Here is a 19,598-nt window from a genome sequence, read left to right on the forward strand (position 1 = left end):
TGCAAGGCACCACTGGCTCACACCTAGTTACGGCCTCGTAATACATCACACGCCAAGGACACACCAGCGCATAGGATATATAAACAACCAGCCAATCAGCGCCTAACTGCCAAGTTACAGGCTGGATTTGGAAAATGACAGGTAGGAGCTGATTGGCTGGTCCTTTATCACTCTCCATTTTATCACTTTTGAAGCTTGATACATCTGGACCAGTCCATGTGAAAATAAATAGTGACTTTGAGCCAGATGCACTTCGCTTCAAAAGTGATAAAATGGAGAGTGATAAACAACCAACCAATCAGCTCCTGTCTGACATTTTTCAAACACCGTCTGTGACATGGCAGGTAGGAGCTGATTGGCTGACTGTTGATCGCTCTCCATTTTATCACTTTTGAAGTTTAGTGCATCTGGCCCTCAGAGGTTTATTTACTAGGATGTGAGTTATGTTGAAGATATGGGATGTTGCTATCAGATTCTAATATCTTTTAGAATGTGCTAAATAAATAAGTAGATTCTGATTGGTTGCTATGGGCAACATCAAATGTTCAATCTCCCCTGAGAGTCTTGATATCTATTTATGTAATAAGACCTTGTATGCAGTATTATGTAATGTGATATTCATCCTGCCCATAATTCTCTGCCTATTCCGGGGTCTTGCGATCACTCATCTACCTTTGTCTCCTTTCTTTGGCGTTACCCAGAGATGTTACCGCAGAATCCGACAACAACATCCGGCATATACAGCAAGAGGCCCACAGAGTATTCCGCTCCAGGAGACACATCAGTGAAGATCTAGAGCCGGATCACTTAGAAGGAGGAGATCTCCCTGAGGTGGGTGTGGCTTTGTTCTAGGTTCTGCGGAATGATTTTTGCTCCATCTTCAGCCGTTTGCCGGTATTTGTACATTCCCCGTTGTTTTTACATCTGTTCCAGAGCTGTCACTTTGATAGACCCGTCAGTGGCCCTTGTCACTTGCAGTGTGTTATGATCAGTACTTTAGGTACCGAGCTGGCACGTGTGACATCCATTTCGGGAATTTCATTCCTGGCTGGTTCCTTGTTTACAGCTTGCAATATCAGTTAGAGGTTATTATAGACCAGGGCTGGGTACGCTGGCACCCGGCTCGCTAATCACTGCTGGATACAGAACACCTCGCTCGGGTGCACAGTGGGGGAAACCAGTGACCTTTCTTCTGTGCTGTACGGACGCTGCAGCCAAAACTGAGAAATATGCAGAATACATCCTGGAACACTATAGAGCAAAATGCTAATTCATTTAACGGCTTGTTATGGCCGTTCTCTTGCCAGATGATGTTTGAGTGACCTGGTGGTGTCTCCTGTGCTTAGTAAGAGCCTCTTCCATTCTCCGAATGGGTTAGGAACCGTCTACTTAGAGAATTAAAGATCTATTCCAATTTGATAAACCTCCTTGTTTAAAAGCCTGTCAAAATGACAGCAATGTAGTTTTACTTTGAGCTGTGACAGTTTTTAGCCCACAAACTTTACGCCCAACCCTCTCAGTCCCTATCTGCTCCAACCGCAAATCGCTGTCTTCACCGCTCCCTCTCACCAAATCCAGCAAGTTTGATACAGATCAGTGTCCCTGCAAAAAGTAGCTTTCACTTTCTGCTATGACATCTTTTAGCACACAAAGTAATTTGGTCCATTGAGAGACCCCTATTGGTCAGTGGCAGTACTTCACCTCTTATTATATTTTTATATACTGTGTGTGTGTGTGTGTGTGTGTGTGTGTGTATGTATGTATGTATGTATGTATGTATGTATGTATATATATATATATATATATATATATATATATATATATATATATATATATATATATATATATATATACATACATACATACATACATACATACATACATACATACATACATACATACATACATACATACATACACATTCCTCAGTTAGTAGATAACTCTTTGCCCCCAAAACTCAGTATAACCTCTATTGCTTGAGTTGCTGCCAGTTTGGGTTTTGTATCTTTGTATAGCGAGTAACTTTAGGTTATTTTGTATCTGAGTCTTTTCACAACTGTTCTGTAATGCCCAACTGCAACCATAAATGGGAATGTAATAGTTAAATACAAATGGCTGTAGAATTATTATTAGACCATTTCACCTGCGCATGCAAAATGTGTGGACAGTAATGGTGCTGTGGCGCCAGTCGCAGGACCCTGGGCGCCGAAGCCTGATTGGCCAGCTACAGGGGTGGGGGAAGCATTGCAGGAAATGGGGCTACTGCTATGTTTTTCAAGCCTGCCAATGCAAGTGATTGAGTCTCAATGACCTTAGTGTCCGGGATTTCTGAGTAACCTGAGGATCTCATGTTGCGGCCAATGGTCGCAATGTTGATCCGATTCTGCATCTTCTGGCGCAGCAGCGGATCACTGAAGCCTGCAGTGGTCGTCCTATGACACAAGACTCCTGTTACACATTATCGCACAATTGCGGTGTACAAACACACGGTGGCTGTGTCATTAGCGCCAAACACTGAATCGACCTCTAGAAACCAAAACTTGCTGGTCTTCCTAATTGGATCTCAAATCCAGGTTCCAAAAATGTTCTGTTCCTAATTTACCTGCACAGAGAGGGATTTAGGGAGGGACTGAAAATATGGTTGCCATCAGGGGCGGCTCCAGAGGTGGGGCCGCAGCACATTTCAAATAGGGGAGCCACACCCACTGCCACCAACTGCCATTGCAAACTGACTCATTAGCAATTCTAGATTGTGCTGCAGCCCCGCTCCTGCAGCCGCCACTGGTGGCCACGTATTGGTTGCGTTAAGTGAAGGTTGTTTGCTGTTAGGCTTAACTGCTTGACTAACTGGTTTATTGTACAGTGCCTTATCCGAGACCTATTGTGACGACACAGCCGGCACCTCGTGTCGCACAGTGTTAGATGACTGCGGTTACTTTCAAAGCCCTGGTCCTGCTCATGGACTCCACTTAATTATAATACGTTATTAGTTATATTCTGGATAATATTATATTGTATAGCTATATTTTACCTGTTATATTAGGAATATGTACTTTATTTGGTTATACTGTGTTTAAGTGTTAATATGAATAAGTCTAGGCCAGAGTGTTATTTACTATAGTTTAAATTGCCCATTGTTCGAAATCCCCCTGACTATCAAAGGTGATTAACATAAGTAGTAACCAGTGTATGTTTGGAGCTACAGGTAATCTGATCATGTACACCCCATTGTATGCAGGGTGTATACAGCTCGTCTCTGCATCTCATCAAACTCTCTAACATCCTGAATAAACTGGCAGGGTTATCAATAGACAGGGCTGGGTATAACAAGAGGAGTGAGCTCTACTGGGGGAGATCAGCACAGGAGGTGCAGAGAGAGGAGTTGGACTTCTGACGTACAGAAGTGGACTAGGCATTGCGGTGCCGTCAGTGTGGAGAATTCATGGCGAAGGGCGCTGTGTGAGCTGGTATCCCAAGCCAGGGGACACAGAATTACTGCCAGCTTGTGTAACTAAGGAATGCAAGCATCGGTAATCATATACTACTGTGGGGACTTAGTAAGTAAGATACCTTCCTGGCTGGTAATTGTTACTGTTATAGTGCACTGTGTGTATATACTTACAATAAAGGGATTTTGCCATGTCCCTAAACTGTTTACCTGAGTGATCAGAGAATCCATATTTTCACACCTATCTCTCTTTTCCACCAGCCATGGGAGACCATATCGGAGGAAATGAGTCTGAGCAGCGAGGGTCTGAACGTATCTCTGCCGCCCCCTGCATCTCCAGTCTCCAGGGCCACCGCTTTGGAACTTTCCGAAGAGCTTAACCGAAGGCTACAGATTAATTCGGAGTCCAACGGGGAACAGTTCAGTTCACTTATTGTAAGTACTGAAATTGCAGTTGGCACACATCCTCTACACTACCATGACATGCCCAGCCTGCAATTACTGCTGTGTCAACAAATTACAAGTAATTACAATTCTGGAACTGGTAATCTTCCGAGATCTTCGGTTGAGTTTCAGCCACACCTTTCTCCTGCCTAGTCAGACCACAAGTCTCAATGCGTTCTCTGGTTGGCCTTGTCCATTCATGCTCGGAATGTTTTTTTTTAAAGGAAAAATATATTTTACTGAATGATTTTCAGTTTAAATCGGTTACATTTTTAAACTTAATGGACTTGACATTTGCAAATAAATCACTTAATAACGACGCATTGCCTCCTTATCCTCGAAATTAGTATGGTTTTACAGTATTGGTGTCTTGCTATTGGTCACTGCACTTTTATCATAGAGCAGATTTTGTACCTTTTTATTTATTTTTTACAACATTATTTGCATTTCCGAGCATAACATGAGAAACAAATTGGGGGTAATGTTTTCTTGATAATTGAACACATTTTTTAGAAGAGGAAATTGCTAGATACGATTTTTGCATTGTGGGTGTAAGTGAGAAAAAGTGGTGGCATTGGGTTTGGTGCAGCCAGGAGAACCCTTGCACTTGCGGCCAAAAATGTGGAGTGACTCTTGGTGAAGTGGGAGTGGCCTGTGAAACCATGCTGAGATCACTAAAGGGGGATGTGGCATTTCAGGGGAAGCCCCCTATTAACTTATTCCTGTGGTATGCTTGCTGCACCCATTCCAGCAGTGCCGGCTCCTTCTTAGTGACAGGAGCCAAGTGCTGCAGCTTAATGTCACACAGCATCACAAGGCTCCTGTCACTGTGTAGGTGTCTGAATTTTGGTGTCATCCCCTAGATGGGTGACACCGAGGAGCAGCCCGCACCCCCCTTGTGATGCCACTCTGTGAGAACAGTCAAAAGAGAGACAAAAAACATTTCCTTTCTTTGTATTCTATGGCATGTAGAAAGTGGATAGTTCCACCATATTGGATGTAAGTTACTAAAAAGTCACATAAAAATTGCAGATATTTGCGGCGGTATGTTGTAGGGAACCCATGGACTATAGCAGCAGAATCTGTATTAGGTTTACTACTTACACTTAAAGCTACATACGTGTCCTCATACGCCTATCTATAGCCGTGTGTGACGCATATCGAGAGAGACTTTTTCACTAATTATTCCTTTTAGTCTCATCAATTATTCAAGAAAACTACAATGCACTGGTGCCCTTAATACAGGCGGTAACTCATGACAAAGTATGAAATGACATGACTTTCTATTTATGGGGGACCGTCAAAGTCGTATGACCCCAAAATCCTGAGGACGTGTCCATAGTTTTTAGAAATTTTTTGCTTTGATAGCAAAATTTGGCTTTGCTATTATAAAAAGACAACTCCAAAAACATGCCGCTATATATAATATATATTATACACGGCGCAGACTGGTGTTCGTCCAATTCCACATCAACTCCATAAATGTCAGAGCACTCTGAAAACTCCAATAATAATTGGGTGGCACCAAGCGTGCGTTGCCAGATTAACCATTAGGCTGATGAGGGTACAGCCTAGGGCGCCAGGACTTGGAAAAGCATCAGTATATGCCAAGATCACACAGTGTCAGTTATATCATCTTCCTAACCTGCACGGTACCAATGGCAACTCCCTGGGCATGCATGCGTTAAAATTATTCATCTCCAATAAATATTGTAATGACAACAACAATAATTAAAGGGCACACAATTATCTGAAATGAAACACAAACCATGTTTATTATAAATCTGCATAAACGCTAATAAACACAAGTCACTGTTCAAAATATGTTGTAGAATAAACTGGTGGTTATTGTTTATGCAAATTATTATTATTTTTATAAACTGCATTGTAATACCACTGATTTATTTTGGGTAATACCGTCTTAATTATTGCTATTAGCATAATTTTGGCCCTCGTAATTATTTAAATCTATCCAGTGTAGTTACTTCCCCCCCCCCTACAGCTAATTTGATTATTTTTTTTTAGCAGCTGCACTTGAAAAATATAATTAATATAAATATTATAGTTATTAATATTTAATTTGTGTATAGGAAAGCACGGATCCTTCAAAGGGGTCACTGTGCAGGGCTTACACTCCCAACAATTGAAAATAATTTGTTGCGGTTCATTTCTTCTCGCAGTCCCCCCCCCAAGAAAAAAAAAAAACGTTATGAGAGCAATGTAGACTCATTGCCTTTGACAGAAATAAAGATTATTTATAAACCATTTTCACAAACTCAAAAATAGGCTTCATTTTTGCACCTTTCACCTTTTCAATGTCCATGCAGTTCTCTTTCCTCCCTGAGAGAGAGTGACACCCCAGGCAGGAAGGAGGAACTGCAAGGATTTTACAAGGTGCAGGGTGCTAGAGTGAACATCAAGATATAGGGCAGGCTGCAGGGATAAACTTTTCAAATGTTTATATTTTAGGTTTTAACCACAAAAATACACTAACTTGTAGGGAACTTGAAAAACCACATAGTTTTTGGTTAAATTATAAATCTATTTTAAAATTAAAATAATTGTAAGCCCTCGTAATATATATGTGCAATATTAAATAACTGAAGTAAGTTATTATAATAAGATATTTTTTAGTAAATTGTACCAACATTCTGATCTACTGTAGGGAAACTATACTAACCGCAGACACCACATTTTTTCTCCATCGCAGCTCACAGCGTGGGAAAGGCAGAAGGTAACGTTTTTTTTTCAGAATACCTCCACCGTGGTACGGTTTTCTAAAATAAATTTGTACATTTTTCATTTAAATTAGGGGACTAAATGGTGTTATTTAAAACATTTTTTTTTTTAAATATCATATTTCCTGTGTCAGTATTGGATGTTTCCACGCGTTTCACCATATGATGTCAATTTATGGTACTTCCCAAATCCTCTCTTTTCAGCAGAGAGAACCGTCCACGAGGTTAAGGTCTTGCAGTGTCACCGATGGCGTCGCCGAGCAGGCTCAATTATCAATGGTAAATCAAATGTTTTTGATACTTTTTAGTTCATCCTCTGTTGAGCTTTTTCCTGTCAGAATATAAGTTTGGGGGTCTGAGAATCTGTCATCATGGGCCAACTGATTAATTGTCCATTCCGCATCCTGTTCTGATCCCAGAAAATATCACACTAGTGGTTAGAACGCTGAAAGTTAAAGGGATATCGAGATGCACAGTGGCTCCAAACACATACAAATATATTCCAGAATTATTTTAAATACATTTTTTTTTAATACAGGAAAAAGACAACAAGATGCTTCTTTTGTACTGTTGGTGGTTGGGATCTTTTCTGTTCAAAGTGGAGATAATTATATTTTGATGATAGTTCATTTTTATTGTGTAATTTCAAGACTGATTTATAAAAAACAAAAAAAAAAACCCTTGTGAAAGCGGCATTAGGCTGCCAGAGGCTAAAGATGAACCAATGATAATATAACAGAACTACAGTTTTCTATTACAGCTTACTTGATCTTTAATGTACACAGCGGAAGAGTTTCCACAGGAGTAATGTTAGCTGTCAATCGACCCATGTCACCAGTGGCCTGTGCATTTTTATAACGAAACGCGTCAGCCACTATTTCTACATACAGTGTCTGCATTAGATTTTAGCCACTGGTCCTGTTGCAGTAGGGCTGACACTGGCAGAGTTCACTAACTAGATATCCAGGCTTTGCTGGGACAGAGGGCTACACTTGGGTTCTGGTTTTTATAGAGTGTCTATCGTTCTGAGAAGGGTTCTTCTGTTCCGGACAGAGGTGGCAGACAATAGGAAGAGCGGTGCATCCTGTGTAGCAGGAGAGGGAAGGGAACCCTTCAAAGTATCCTCTTGTGCCCCCTTGTGGCAGTAGTGCCATAGGTTGCCCACTTGTGCTGTATTACATTGATACAAAGCCCAGCTTCACTCTCAACTTACTGATTGGCCAGCATTGTATACTAATCAACAAATCTCTAATGTTTCATAGTTCCATGTAGCCATATTCTTGTTTACTATTTAGCAATCCTATGTTCTAATGTCCGGACAAGTCAGAGTTTATCATTGCCAGTTCCTGCTCTGCACTGCAGCTGTCTCCGGGCTCTTCCTCACTCCCGCAAACTCTGGCTACCGTGACCTTTAGAGACCTTGTTTGTTTATCATTTATTTGCTGTGTCACTGACACAACATGAAACCAAGTCTCCACCTTAACCTATTACTTGTGTTATATTTATACCGTACAGAAATAAAGTGACCTGTCATTGGAAACTCCCTACAGTTGGGAGTTCTCTGAGATGTTTCGATGTTGCTGTGGCAACCGGGGCAATTATGCCTTGCTCCGCAAATGATCGGGATCGCAATTAGCCACAAAAGTTTTGAGTTTAGAGATGGGATCTGATTGTTTGCGTTGTAGTTCACACTTTGCCCTGTTCTCTCTTGCGCCACATTTGCGGGCTCGTGCAACACTGCTCATTGTGCCGCACGGAAATAGTTTCCTGTTCATTTTAATAAAGATTTTATTTTTACTAGACTAGAGCAATATGAGCATGCAGATTGGGGATTCACGATTATATTCATTTATAATGACGTCAGCGTTTCTAAATATGCTCCTGTATATATTATACTATATATTGGTAGGCTAGGAATATCATTAACGCAGGAGGATCCTGGGTTACTGTTGTAAGAAGGAGCTGTATAAATATAACTTAGGGTTGCTCATGGTTTCCTGCTACCACTACTGTATGTCATATCATTGAAGGCAGTTGTTTTCAGTATAATATTTTTGTAATCTTCCGGTGGTGCTTTGCGAAGACCACCACCGCTTGCTTCAGTGTTGGAGACATCAGGCCAAGCTTCCAAGAGACTTTGGGTCGATCAGAAGTGAACGATTGGTCCTCTCTATACAATAACAGTTCTGTTACACTCGTGTTATATCACAATCATCTCCATGCATCTGTGTAGCGATGTCCCCGGGACGGCCAACACTTTTCTGAGTTTATGCATTTCACCCGCAACAGAGCCTTTGTCTAACACATGCTCGTATGAGTTTATAGGGATTTTGTGATTTTCACTGAAGCTCAACAAGTTTTTAGGGATCTTTTCAAAATCGCTCAGCTAAGTCAACATTGGCATTCCGTGCTGATCTCATTCAGGCCCTATCTGGCTATTTTGGTTGGTTGATTTTTTTATTGGCTTTCAATCTTTACATGCCTCATCCACATGCATCCACAAAGTTGGTTTGGGCTGTAGTATAGAAGATCTATGGCGTCTAGGTAGACAGTTAACATATAGTTGCATTAGGTCAAAAGGTTGACAGATCAACGGGTTGACCGGTACAGGAGGTCTACATGGTCAAAAGGTCCACCTGGCAGTACTCAATACACAAATGGTCAACACAAGTTTGTATCGGTTGTACTGTTAGTGTGCCTTGAGGACAGAGTTTTGGAACCTCATATGGTGACGGCCTTTGGACTGTTGACCTAGACAGTGTCTATATATCCAGACACCATTGGCTTCAGGCCCAGTGCCCCAAATTTCATACTGTAGGATCAATTCATCCAGAGCTTATCTGTGAACTTCCACTTATTATATAGTAGTTGTCCTGCAAAATCGTATAGTGCATGGGAGCACTATACGAGTCCCCTGTTCTGTTGTGTTCTTTCTCAAATCTTGCCTGTAAGGAACATTTGGGGGCTTTCAATTAACATTGTAAAAATATGCGGAAACATTTGACAATTAGCTTTGATCTGTCAGGGTTCATGACAATGAGCGTGCATTAATATAGTAATAGCTGATTATTGATCATTTTCCTATTTTTATTAAGCAAAGATGCAATGCACCAGATAATCTTCCGGTATGTGTTTTGGATTGTGGGAGGAAACCCCAAAACTTCATGCACGGTAGATGGTGCCCCGAGGTGGAATTGAGCCCAATGTCCCCTCTGACCAATGGGCGTTAATACATCATTGATCAGGATTGATAGCCATTTTCTTCTCTTATTGGGGGAAGAGGGTGTATCCAACCGAGAGCGACAAGTACCAAACAATTGGCCCCTAACTGTCATTTTTTGCACAGTCTGTAATGTTGCAGTTAGGCGCTACTTGGTTTGCGCTTTGTATAATCTCACTTTATCTCTCTCCGAGGCTTAGTACATCTTTCTGCAGGAGTTACACATCCATCATGCGTGTGCGGTAATGTTTTTCCGCGTGATCTGGTTTCCTATTCAGTCCAAAAAACATTCTGGTAGATTGATTGGGCGATAAAGAAGTATGTAGACTGTAAGCTTGGGGCTTTGAATGATTAATCAGTTACTGTACAGTGCTGCGTAACATGATAGCAGTTTACAAATAAAGGTTGATGATGGCAGTGAGTCACCTCCATTGATCTGAAATCAACATAAGCTTCAGTATGCTGCAGTCATTGTCAAGGCTCACCTGAACCTCTGAGTGAACCAAAAATATAATGGTAGGTCAATTGGATCCTTGCAAAATGAACCCTAGCGTGAATGTCTGTGTGTGCATGTACATGTGGTAGGGAATATAGAGTGTAAGCTTCTCTGGGGCAGGGACTGATGTGAATGGGCAAATATTCTCTGTAAAGCGCTGCTGCATATATGCGCGATATATAAATAAATGGTTATAAAAGTGTAGAGATATACAAACAGCCATTATGCTCCAAACTGCATGGTCTGGGTGAAAAATGACAGTTAAGCGTTAATTGGCAGGTACTTTACCACTCTCGAAGGCTTACTACATCTTATACTATTATTATTTCCATATTTCCTTGACTTGTGAGCCATGTAGTACAATGCTCATTGTTATAAGCCCCCCTAAGAGGCATGGGGGCATGTATTGTGTTGGATACGGTTTTGTGACTATGGTCACTTTGGAGACACTACAACACCAGTAAGTCTGGTCCCATTGTTATGCAGCAGTTCGCTTCGGAGGGTTCATATGTTGACAAATTTGATGTAACTCTTTTTGTTCCATCATACGTCAGTCATGCCAAATGTTCATCCTGCGTAGTCTACGCATTTTACAATCGCTCCATGAATTAGTCTTGAAACGATCTATAAAATTCTGTCTACGTGGAAAAATCAGCTCGCTCAATTCTCTTCCTAAATCATATATCACATTACTAAGCTCCGTGATTCCTAACGCTTCTCCTTTCAGTCTTTCAAACACTAATCTAATACCACATTTGTAAAATGTTCCCTTGTGATATTTACTGGTTACGTTGTTGTTCAACAGCCGAGTGCCCCAACTAGAAGAGCACGTTCTTCAACTGTGACAGGTGGTGAGGACTCCACGGTAATGTCTATACGGTTATTGATAAGTAGTAGCAAACAGGATGCACAATTTATATTGGGCCTTTTGTGAACTGGGTTCTTAATTACACAATAATACTTAATACAGTATTGTGTTCTTGCAACTAAGGGAAGTCACAAATAATTGTTGGAATTTGTTGTTTTCGCCCATACCTCTATAATATAAATTGTTCCTGTATACTGTAGTATAGGGGTCTATCTATGAAGACTTGGATGGAGATAAAGGACCAGCCAACATGTCCCTAACTGTAATCTTTTCTAAACCAGCTCATTGGTTGGTACTTTTTCTCCATCCAAGTCTTAGATCTTCCAGCCCATTGCTGAAACCCATAGAACAGATCTTTTATTGGTGTCCGAACATCCAGTCAGCTGATTTATTAAAATCTATCTGGCCAATAAATAACCAAATCTGTCCAAGCTGGCAACCGAAGTGTGTACAGAGATCTATTAAAATAACTGTTGTCCTAGATCAGAGCTCTGACAGATGAGTTGAGTTTATATCCTCAGAGAAACTGCAAAGGAAACTAAAAGACTAAAGGGCTTCCCCCCACAATAAAGTCAGAGTTTCAGATGTGTTTGTAGAACATCTTGGTTTACATAGAGTAGTGGCTATGAGGTATGGCCATCCATTCAAAGGGGCATGACCACCTACAATCATGAAAACACTGTGTCTCAGGAAGCAGTGACCTGTTTATACTCCAAAGAGTCCATCTATTGTAAAATCTGCTCGTATAAAGCTATGTTGCGGAGAAAGGATTTTAGCAGTCAGAATCTGTGGTCTACACAACACGGAATATTGATATATTTGCTTTTCATGGTCACGTGTGGCCATCCCCTGCATCATGAAACACGGAAACCTGACAAATGAAGTCTTTAAGTGGTCTCACAGCGGCTGTCCAATTGACTGAGTCCAATTAACAAAGCTGTTTCTGAAAGCTTTGGAATTCCCAAACAATGCCGCTCTGTCACGTCTTTTGAGACCCCATCAGTTCCGCTATTTGGAAGGAATTTAAATCTTTAAAACAGTGAAAGTTTTTAATTTGTACTAGTTACTTAAGGCACTATGATTTATAGTAATTTAAAAAAGTTATATTATCTGCTATCATCTGTACATCTGTGTATATGTGATCTTTTTGCCTACGATTGCAGTCATTTGGTTTAATAATAGTTTCCTCCAAAAAATTTAAAAATTAGCTGCATGTTATCTATAATACTTGCTTATGGTCGCTCATGGCTTCTGTTAAAATGTTATTGTATTGTAATACAGTAGGCAAAGCATTTTTCTCCCTGCAAAATGATTTAAAGGTGCCATCTTGGCTAATTTGTTGGCCCTCTACTCCTAGACCAGGGATGGGAAACCTTTAGCCCTCCAGCCAGGACATTCTGGGACTACACATCCTAGCATGCCCTGCTACAGTTTTGTTATTTGGCACTGTTGTGTTGCATGCTGGGATGTGTAGTTCCAGCCGAAGGTCCCCCATCCCTGCCCTAGACACTACTTTGACTTCTCTGATAGAAGTGTAAGGGGCAGGGGGCTTAAATTATCAGGATACTTGCCCATAGGCATCAGACTAGTGAGAAGTAGCATTGCTGCTTCTAACTAGTGGGATGCCTCAGGACAGTAGGTTCGTGCTGGCTGAGGGTGCCCAGTCCTCTGCACTCGAACCTTAGGAATGTTGGAGACCCACCTGATGAGGTCACCTGGTTGTGGTAGTTGGGCTGTTATTTATTTTTTGGCCAACATTTATGCTAAGACCCTTAATTTTACTGCATGAGTTTATTATAATTGTGTGCACTTGCATTTTATCTTTTTTTTCTGTGTGGCACTACCAAACAAAGCTGCAGTAAAATATTAAGCCCACCACATACAGTATGCACAACAGCAAATAAATTGCTATCGCCAACTCTTACTGTGCTCCGCCTCCCCCAAACGCTCTATTTTTTACAATACACTAAGCCTCAGACATGCATTATTTATTAACTTGATTCTTATGGGCAGCAGATGCTACCCTTAGACTGTGCCCTCTCCCACTCAGTTTTCTGTTGCCTTATCTTCAGTGCAGCTCTTGACTTTGGTGGTGCAACCAACCTTGGTCATGACATCACAGGAAAGAGACAGACAGGTTTAACATTGGTGTTTTATACATGCATTCACTGACTGATTTACTGAAGGTGTATCTGTATTTTTTGGTGTTACATTTTTATGTCGTGGCAATTTCTTTACAGGCTGACTTATTAACCACATTGATTTTGCCGTTTACAAAACGAAATATCATTAAAGTTTACCTGACCTTCGGTCAGTTCTTTTGTCATCTGACCCCGTCAATCTGTTCCCCGGGGATTAGTGATATCACTGACCTGTGATGTCACTAGTGACCCCCTCCGTTATGTGTGGGTGTAGAGTTCACAGCAACTTGACTAACTTCCGAAACAATATCGTGAACACTATTGGGAATGTAAACTTTGGTCAACAAATTGGATGTAAGAAACCAGTCACTCCTGCTGATACCAGCGCGTTTCACCATTTCTGTTCAACATTCACTCCAGTGTGTTTGCTTGGAGTAACCTGAGTGTTGTGACTGCCAGCACCTATGGTCATTTTCCAAGTGGAATAGTGCTAGATTTGTGGGAACATAATGAACTATAAGCCTTAACAAGTAATAAAGTGTAGCGTGATAGACCTGCCAACCAGCTCCTGTCATTTTTCGAACACGGCCTGTAACATGGCAGTTAGGAGCTGATTGTCTGGTACTTTATTTTTTGACTGATTTTGTGTATATTTTTAGTTAGATGTAATATCTGTGTATCATTTTAATTATGTTGTGTATGATAATGGCTGTTTGTATTACTAACTCTCAAACTGACAAAATTGTTAAAATTTTAAGGTACAATCCTCTTGCATTTTTAAGTATCCCTAGAAGTTAAATACAGCCTAATCATTTGTGGGAATCCGCAATCTTGACATAGACCAAACACCTTGTTTCTGTACCTCATTATTGCAGCTGTCTGCCCCCGCCCCTCCCTCCTCGCACCCCATTGTGTGTCAACATTGGACTATTATTCCAATTCAGCTTTCCTTCCCATTTTACTTTTTATATTATTTAGGGAGTTTTCTTTTCTAGGAAAGGGAGGTGCAAATGGGACGTGTAACTATTGAGCCCAAACTACTACTAAACAGCTTACTGTATATGCACCTCCTATCGCTTCCTCTTGAGGGAGCTCTTATGATTTGGTTGGTTGCCGTATTAGCAAGGAGTGGGTTCTCAAAACAAACAAAGCTTCAGTTACATTTTTTTTTTTAAATGGGCTTCATAGATTGGTTGGTTTATACAAAAGGGTGGGGCAATTGAAGTCACAGCAGCTTAGCTGACTGCAGTCTCAACTTATATTACTGTGCTAAATTTGTGGGAGAAGCTCCAGCTTAAGTCTATTCCATTACGCCATTTTGTTTGTGGCGTGTGGTCCTTTCGCCGGTTCGGTCCTTTGAACTGTAATAAAACAAACATTCTGGCACTGAATTTTTAATCACACAAAAGGACTATTTTAGGACATAGGCATTTATTAAGGCACAAATTACTTACAGGCTCCTTCAGTTTAATTCCACCCTCTTCTAATTGACATAAGGAGCCGCATGAATCGGGATTGTACCTTTTTCTAAGTTTGAAGGATGATTTGTTTTTCTAGGTAATTCTTGTGAGTTATCACAGTATGATAATAGTTTCTTGCATACAAACAGCCGTCCGTGGCCTATGTACATACCACACCGGGATTACCATCAGGCTGGGAAGAGAGGAAAGACGCTAAAGGACGCACATATTATGTCAATCATAACAATCGCACTACAACGTGGACCCGTCCCATTGTGCAGGTACGAGGAGCTAATGCAGGCCGACACTAGTGATTTCTCCGTACAAGAGACTCCGCACTTTGGGCAGCTGTCATCTGAGTCACTAGGATGCACAGACATATACAAGATATAGATAATAAGAACAAGGAGCCAGGGGCAGCAACTTATAAAGACCTACATGTTATATGCCGGCTCTTGGGCCATAAGGGTGTGAGATACTAGTAATGCAACAGCCTGAACCTCATGTTTGATTAAAGGGGAGTATACAGTATCCCCGAAAGGGTGCATAGAAAATATAGTAGTGTTCATGTTGGTACCCTGCATCTTTCAAAACCTGTTCAAAATAACTTTGCTAGGAGTGACACCCCAGGCAGGGAAGAGGAACTGCACGGGTTTTGAAAAGATGCAGGGCACTAGAATGAACCCTAGTACCGTAAAGGCTTAGTGCATACGGTTGACCAACCAAACTCTATCCAAAGTGTAAAAATAATTTGGTTCTGCTTTTCCTGATTGTATTCAACTGCACCCATACTAAATTAACTGTCATTAGTGGCACTATGGTTTCCACATAAATAAAATTCTAAATACTCGCCCCTCCTCCATCGTTCACCCGGTCGCTACCTTCAACCAGAATTTGGCATACATCCCAATAATAGGAGGGCACACGGAACACGGGTTCCCGGTTGCTGCCTTCTAGCAGAGTTGTTCTAAAGTCCAGAACATTTTTTTAAAACCAAACGGTGGCTTTGAGGAAGCGCAAATTTAATTGGACAGTTCCCTTAAACTCAGATCTATTGAAAGAAGAAGGAGAAGCAGAATAAAATTAATCTATCACAGCGGTAGGCTGGTATAGTTGCAAACCAACACAATTGTATTAACAATGAAGTGCTCTCCATCTCTGCTCTCCATACTCACTGTCATATATTTTTGATGCGTTAATATATTGAACTAGAAAGTCTTAATCTTTTTATCATTGCCTGTCCATAGGTAATTATCACACAATCAGAGAAAGTTCTGTGAATTTTTTTTTTTTAACATTTTATAATTGCTAGAGATTAGGAGGCTAACTGGTGACTCCATGATGGGAACCTTTTTTTCAAGGTTGTCAAATTGGGAATTATATACTGGGGGTAGGCTTTGACAACCTGAACAAAACCCATCTGGGACTAGTTACTTGTTAGCCAAGAAGAGCCAATCATTTTTAAAATTAATATTTTAATTTCAGTTACTTATTTCCAAACACAACTTTTTTTATATATATATATTTTTATATCATTTCAGCCATTCTATTTCTTTCAGCCATTTTATTTAGGAATTACTTAGTTTTCTAACTGTGTTTTGCCTTTAAACCAGCATGCTGAAGATGGTGCAGTGGGATCCAGCTCAAACAGTAGCAATCATTTGAGTGAACCTCAGATCAGGCGGCCTCGTAGCCTCAGTTCCCCCACAGTAACTTTATCTGCACCACTGGAGGTGAGACTCTGACCTCTTTCTACCGCGGACCTCTTCTTGCTTATGAAGCCACCTCAATGTTACTTTCACTCTCTGACTTCGGCAGCGGCTGGTGACGTCTCATCAGCCCTTTCTCTTGCTTCTTCCGCTTTATAATCTCAAACTCTACTGTCATGTGGTCTCATTCATTTACGCTTCGCAGTTTGTAACTCTTCTTCAGTATCTTCTTGCTCATTTCTGCTCAACATTTTTATAATTTTTTGTTCTTCCGTTTGGGAATATATATGTTTTTTGTACGTTTGATGTTGATCCGGGTTTGTGTTAAATGTTGGGCTTGTCTTGCAAAATTCCTCTTCATTGGTTTGGTGAATGCATGGTAACTGGTTTTTATTTAAGTGTTCGTAAAAAGCCTTGTGTTATCAGTAGTGTATAAAGATATTCAATATATCTTATGTTCACGGTTTTATGTTCAGTTCAATTAGTCCCAGTCCCAGATTGTTTAAGGGGGTATTCAATGGTATTGTTTGTTTAAGGTGGTATTCAAGGTCAGCCGCTATTTACGCTGGGGGACAAGCAGCCACCGCCTAGTCAAAGCTGCTGTTTCAGTCAGCATTGAAGCCATATTCTGACAAAACAGATCCAACTTTAAAACAAGTCGGATCTGTTGTGTTGGAAACGGCTGCGGACATTTTCGGCGGCACGCCCACTTTCCAACACTCGACAGCTGAAACGTTGAATTCAGTTTCAGTTAAGCTAGGCGAAAACAGTTGGAATCCGTAATTGAATACCGCCCTTTGTCACTCAACCAATTTTGTAAACAATAACACTTTTTATATTGGCTTAATAAATTGACAATAGCATATAGATTTTCACATAAAATATACACAGGGGTGTAGAACTAAAGCATAGCTCGCTGTGCACACAAACAGACCACCGACGCATTTCGTCCAGATAGACTTCTTTAGGGTATCTAAAAATAAACATCAATGTCTGTCATATACTCAGTTAGAAGACATAAAACATATTTGAATGAAACAGTGTTTATATATAGATATATATCTGCACTACTAGATGTATGTATGTACAGTGTGTTTGTGTATGTATGTATGTATGTATGTATGTATGTGTGTGTGTGTGTGTGTGTGTGTGTGTGTGTGTATATATATATATATATATATATATATATATATATATATATATATATATATAATACTAGTAGTGCAGTTAGTTTGTGGTAGCCTATATCAACCAGTTGGATATTAGTTGGTTGCTATGGTTACAGCACCATTGTTTCACCAGTTATGTAACATACATTATGCGTTTTATGACAATATAATTTTGACTCTTCCTTGCAATGAAATAACTGACTCAAAAATGAACTTGTTACGCAAAATAATACCTTTTTTTTTGTTTGTTAACAATAGCATGTGTAAAACTTAATTTGCAACTAAACGGAAAACTTTGATAGTACAGATTGCTATAGGGCTTGGTTTTATTTATTTATTTTTTATTAATATGTTTGTATTTATACTTTGTTTTGCATTAACTCCTCTCACCGTACTAATTAAAAATTAATGCTTGTTACGTCTGCATTGTGTTTGACTGTACAGGGTGCAAAAGACTTCTCAGTGCGCCGGGCAGTGAAGGATACTTTGTCCAACCCGCAATCTCCACAACCATCTCCTTATAACTCTCCCAAACCACAACACAAAGGGGCGCAGAGCTTCTTGCCACCAGGCTGGGAGATGAGAATAGCGCCAAATGCGAGGCCCTTCTTTATTGACCATAATACCAAAACTACCACTTGGGTAAGCAACTGTACTTTCATAGCTCATGGGGCTTTGTTTTGTGTTTTAACTATTTTCTTTGCATTGCGCCGCTGCGAGGCAGACATCACTGAGGGTCTTAGGCGGAATCCATGGTCCTCATTGATGTACTGGTGAATTCTTCGGTTGCCTTCCATTGACTACTGTATTGGTCACGCAGTGGCTACACCCATGGTTATTGCCTTTGATAAAGTAGTGCTATAATAATACAGTTTAACCCTCTGGGTAGGTTCTTTAGGCCAATGGTTGGTGCACTTGTTGATGTGAGTGTTGGCTGCAGGTCCCACCACAGTTTTTGTTCTTATGAGATGAAGGTCAAGAAGATACGTGTTAACCCCCGACTCTGGCTTTTGCAAATATTACACAGTAAGTTCACCATATCTTCAGTTCGTATTACTCAAGGAACCTCCATTAATAATGTTTAGATAGATGTGTTTGAAAGCTTCACTGACTCATAATGGAAGTAATTGGAATGTTCAGAGGGGCCAATGGGTCTGTGAGACTATTGAGGACTCACTACAATAAGCTTTTTGAGCCTTACTAAACTGCGGTGACCAACGTAACAAAGGTTTAATAAAATACCCAGTATTTAAACTAGAATTTGTATCGCTAATCATTTGGGGTCTAATTCGGCATGGACTGCTAATGTGAGAATTCGCATTAGACAGCGAGGAGAAAGCCACCGCAAAGACAGAAAGAGAAAATACCAATGCTAAATTGCAAGAGAATTGTGAATGGATCGCTATCCTCTCGCAAATTCATACACAATTCGCCAGCCATCAAAGACTTTTTGCCATCTGTGCAATTGTGAGTATGTCTGAGGCTTCCACTAATCTGAGACAGGGTGGAAGTGGTCATCGCTGATGTCACAGCCCCGCCCCCAACAGGGCCGGATTAAAGTCTGTGGGGGCCCTGGACAACAAAAAGACCTGGACGATTTGCTAATTCTCTGATCAGCCATCCATGCTGAATCACGCCCTTAATTATTAGATCGCATGTGTTTTCTTTTCGTGGCTTTTGAAAAATAACCTTAAAACTTGATATACGGCATATGTTATTGGGCCGATTTGTTTTATCCCGTTGTGTGTAGGTCTGACCGATTCTGCGATAAATGTTTTTAATTTTTTATTTAAAGACTGTCTTTCAACTATTGTATCGGTCAGACTTCCCAGAATACACCAGGGAATAGGTCCCGATAATGTTCAGCGTGCGGCATATTTTTTTATGATTTGGGAAAAAAAAATC

At 40.5% G+C, this 19,598-nt stretch overlaps 1 protein-coding gene across 15 annotated transcripts in view; it reads left to right on the forward strand.

Annotated features, from left to right (window-relative positions):
• Positions 1-19,598, forward strand: part of NEDD4L (NEDD4 like E3 ubiquitin protein ligase) — a 314,038-nt gene that overhangs the window by 255,092 nt on the left and 39,348 nt on the right. For 5 of the 15 annotated variants that reach the window (XM_083155253.1, XM_083155260.1, XM_083155244.1 and 2 more), the window contains 8 exons: positions 702-831; positions 3,710-3,883; positions 6,603-6,626; positions 6,835-6,909; positions 11,152-11,211; positions 14,965-15,096; positions 16,429-16,548; positions 18,138-18,335. In XM_083155253.1, coding sequence (XP_083011379.1) covers positions 702-831; positions 3,710-3,883; positions 6,603-6,626; positions 6,835-6,909; positions 11,152-11,211; positions 14,965-15,096; positions 16,429-16,548; positions 18,138-18,335 — 913 coding nt within the window. The remainder of the gene's footprint in view (positions 1-701; positions 832-3,709; positions 3,884-6,602; positions 6,627-6,834; positions 6,910-11,151; positions 11,212-14,964; positions 15,097-16,428; positions 16,549-18,137; positions 18,336-19,598) is intronic. The other 10 variants (XM_083155254.1, XM_083155245.1, XM_083155255.1 and 7 more) reach the window with 7 other exon arrangements.

Source organism: Crinia signifera, chromosome 1, assembly GCF_055691185.1.
Source record: "Crinia signifera chromosome 1, ASM5569118v1, whole genome shotgun sequence".
NCBI lineage: Eukaryota > Metazoa > Chordata > Amphibia > Anura > Myobatrachidae > Crinia > Crinia signifera.